The following is a 2,978-nucleotide window of genomic DNA, read 5'->3' as shown; positions in this document are numbered from 1 at the left end:
TGTGGCCATTTTAGCCAACAAGGAGCGAATCCCACTCCCCTGAGAGAAGGTAGGAAGAAGGTGTGTTGGTAGGAACGAGAAGGTAGAAACAAGGACCCCAGGGGGTCCCAGCTCCCAGCATCATCCTCTGCTTGTGATACCGGCGTTGTAGCTCCAAGCAGGAGTGGGATCCACCTGGGACATGGACCTGGTGGAGTTATGAGGCAGCGAGCAGCAGCACCAGCAGCCTGCTCAAAGCTCCCTTTGTGTCCGGAGGTCTCCAGCTAGTTCCTCTCCATCACAGCCACATGCCCAACAATGTGGTGAGCGAACGTCTCTCGCATTGTTCCTTGAAATGATCATTATAGACTGACGGAAGGAGAGGAACCGGCAGAGCTAAGACGCGTTTGCAAAAACATCCCCTCCAAGGTCAGTTTAAATAAGTCTCCATCATCGTTAGGAGCGCTGCGTGGGAGAGCTCGTGTCAGCTCAGCTCGGTGCCACGGCCGGTGCAGAGGAGGGCTCTGCTGCTCCTCTCCTGCCACATCACCTCGGCCCCTGGGAAGGTGTCACAACCCCAGCTGGTGCCCTCCTGGGCACCTCCTCGCTCACGCCAGGCCAGCTCACACCTTGGAAGGGGTTGTTGTGTGTCCCTCCAGCCCCCAAACCCTCCAGCCATGCAGGGTACAGATGTTTTCTCAGCAACTCAAGCCAGGGTTGGTGACTGAACCCAGGAGGGACCTGCTTTCCCCCTCTGGCACCAGGACAGAGCCTGGCTGCCATGCAGGAGGCTATCACCTGGCCCCAATGCCATGCCAGGGGCTCTGCTGGCAGGGGCACAGGCAATGCATGGCATGGAAACATGGCATTTGGGCTGCAGTGGGCAAGGGGGGAAGCTGCTGGGATCACGGCAGAGGGAGGCAGGGGTCCTTGGATGCTAGAGTGGATGCAGCACGGACACGGCCACTTCCCCTGGCAGCTGGCAATCCCAGGGGGTGCCAAAATGTGCCCGCAGACCCTCAGTGCCAGCAGGCAGCTAACCTGGCTCCTCTGCCCTGCAGGCTGGTCTCAGGGCGGGAGGAGATTAAAGCTGCTTCCCGAAGCTCGCCCCAGCCCATGTCCCCCTCCGATTTCCTGGACAAGCTCATGGGACGAACCTCAGGGTATGACGCCCGGATCCGCCCCAACTTCAAAGGTAAGGGGAGGACAGGAGGCTCCCAAACCTGGCAGTGACCACACTTATGGCTGCCCAAAACCAGGGAAGGGGGCAGGACCCTGACCCACATCTCCCTCCATCCCAACACTCTTCCCGGAGTCCCGGCGGCTCCTGCGGTGGCAGCTGCCCTGCAAGCTCCCAGGGTGTGCTGGGGGTGACCCCAGGGGCAGGGGGATGCTCGGGTGTGTCCATCCACACAGCCCATGCCAGAGGCAGCCCCCCTCCCCGTGTGCCCGTGCAGTGCCTGTGTCTCCCCGGCCAGCGGCGAGAGGAGGCTTCCTGCTGTTTTCCAGGTCCACCCGTCAACGTGACATGCAACATCTTCATCAACAGCTTCGGCTCCGTCACCGAGACCACCATGGTGAGGGTTTCGCCAGCGCAACGGGCTCCTCTCCCAGTGCCTCGGGGCTGGTGGTGGCTCTGCTGGACAACATCTGGGTCCCGGTGGCCGGGAGCCCTTCTCCAGAGCCAGCCCTGGCACTACAGTGGGGACGTGCAGAGCCACAGCAAATGGCTGTGGCTTTTCTGGGGTCATTTAACCAGAGCTTGGCTGTGTGGAACACATCCCCCCGTGCCTGGGAGAAACACCCCAAAGGGTTGGAGCAGGGCAGGCAGCAGTAGTTCCCTGCTGTTCACGGGCTCAGCACAGCTCTGTGTCCCCTCCAGCCCCAGCCTTCTTAGGTGCGTGAGGAAGCCCCAGAGCTAAAAATTCCCTATTTGTGCTGCTGCAAAGCCTTAATACCCTCAACTGTCACATCAACCCCCCAGAGGGCCACAGAGCCCTGTGAGGAACACTGTGAGGAACAGCTCCTCCTCCTTCTCCTCCTTTTGGCTGCCCTGGCTTTGGCTTTTTCATTTCCCCTGGCTGCTGACAGCGTGGGCAGGAGCTGCCCCTTCCCCGTGCATCACTAGTGGCAGGCAGGCAGCACCTGAGCCTTGACCAAGAGACTCCCTCCCACCTCCTCCTCCATCTCTTCCTCCTCTTCCTCCGCCTCCCCGGGCACCAGTGGGGTGCTCCCGGCTGAGGTGGTGCCCTCTGCCCCAGGACTACCGGGTGAACGTCTTCCTGCGGCAGCAGTGGAACGACCCCCGCCTGGCTTACCGCGAGTACCCCGACGACTCCCTCGACCTCGACCCCTCCATGCTGGACTCCATCTGGAAGCCGGACTTGTTCTTCGCCAACGAGAAAGGGGCCAATTTCCACGAGGTCACCACCGACAACAAGCTGCTGCGCATCTTCAAGAACGGCAACGTGCTCTACAGCATCAGGTAGAACACTTCTCCTCTGGTGCAGTGCCCAAGTGGGGAGGAGAAGCTTTGCTCTTGCCTCCCATGGGGCAGTTTTCCCCCCGACCACTCCAGCCCCCAGCAACCCCCGCCTTTCCTCTGCTTCATTTAGGCTGACGCTGATCCTGTCCTGCCCCATGGACCTCAAGAACTTCCCCATGGACATCCAGACATGCACCATGCAGCTGGAGAGCTGTGAGTACCTAGGGGGGTTCAAGCTGTGCTTCGTCCCCCTCCATCCCACCTCATCCCATCCCACCTCATCCCATCCCACCTCATCCCATCCCACCTCATCCCATCCCATCCCGATACCTCATTCCAAAGCTGGCATCTCCCTGCTTCTGAAGGAGGTGAGCAGGAAGGAGCCATCATTCAGGGTGGGGATTAATGGGGTGCATGTCCCCCTGTCCCACTGCTCCCTCCGTCCCCTCCAGTTGGCTACACCATGAATGACCTCATCTTCGAGTGGCTGGAGGAGCAGGAGGCTGTGCAAGTG

At 60.6% G+C, this 2,978-nt stretch overlaps 1 protein-coding gene across 1 annotated transcript in view; it reads left to right on the top strand.

The window, feature by feature from the left end:
• Nucleotides 1-297: 297 nt before the first annotated feature.
• The window catches only part of LOC106895472 (glycine receptor subunit alpha-4-like), a 19,975-nt gene continuing 17,294 nt past the window's right edge, over nt 298-2,978 (top strand). The window contains exons 1-6 of the mRNA XM_014954905.1: nt 298-302; nt 1,041-1,174; nt 1,489-1,556; nt 2,241-2,464; nt 2,595-2,677; nt 2,917-2,975. Of these exons, the coding sequence (XP_014810391.1) occupies nt 298-302; nt 1,041-1,174; nt 1,489-1,556; nt 2,241-2,464; nt 2,595-2,677; nt 2,917-2,975 (573 nt within the window). The remainder of the gene's footprint in view (nt 303-1,040; nt 1,175-1,488; nt 1,557-2,240; nt 2,465-2,594; nt 2,678-2,916; nt 2,976-2,978) is intronic.

This window comes from Calidris pugnax, unplaced genomic scaffold (genome assembly GCF_001431845.1).
Source record: "Calidris pugnax isolate Ruff unplaced genomic scaffold, ASM143184v1 scaffold38, whole genome shotgun sequence".
NCBI lineage: Eukaryota > Metazoa > Chordata > Aves > Charadriiformes > Scolopacidae > Calidris > Calidris pugnax.
This window is presented reverse-complemented; position numbering and strand designations above follow the sequence as displayed.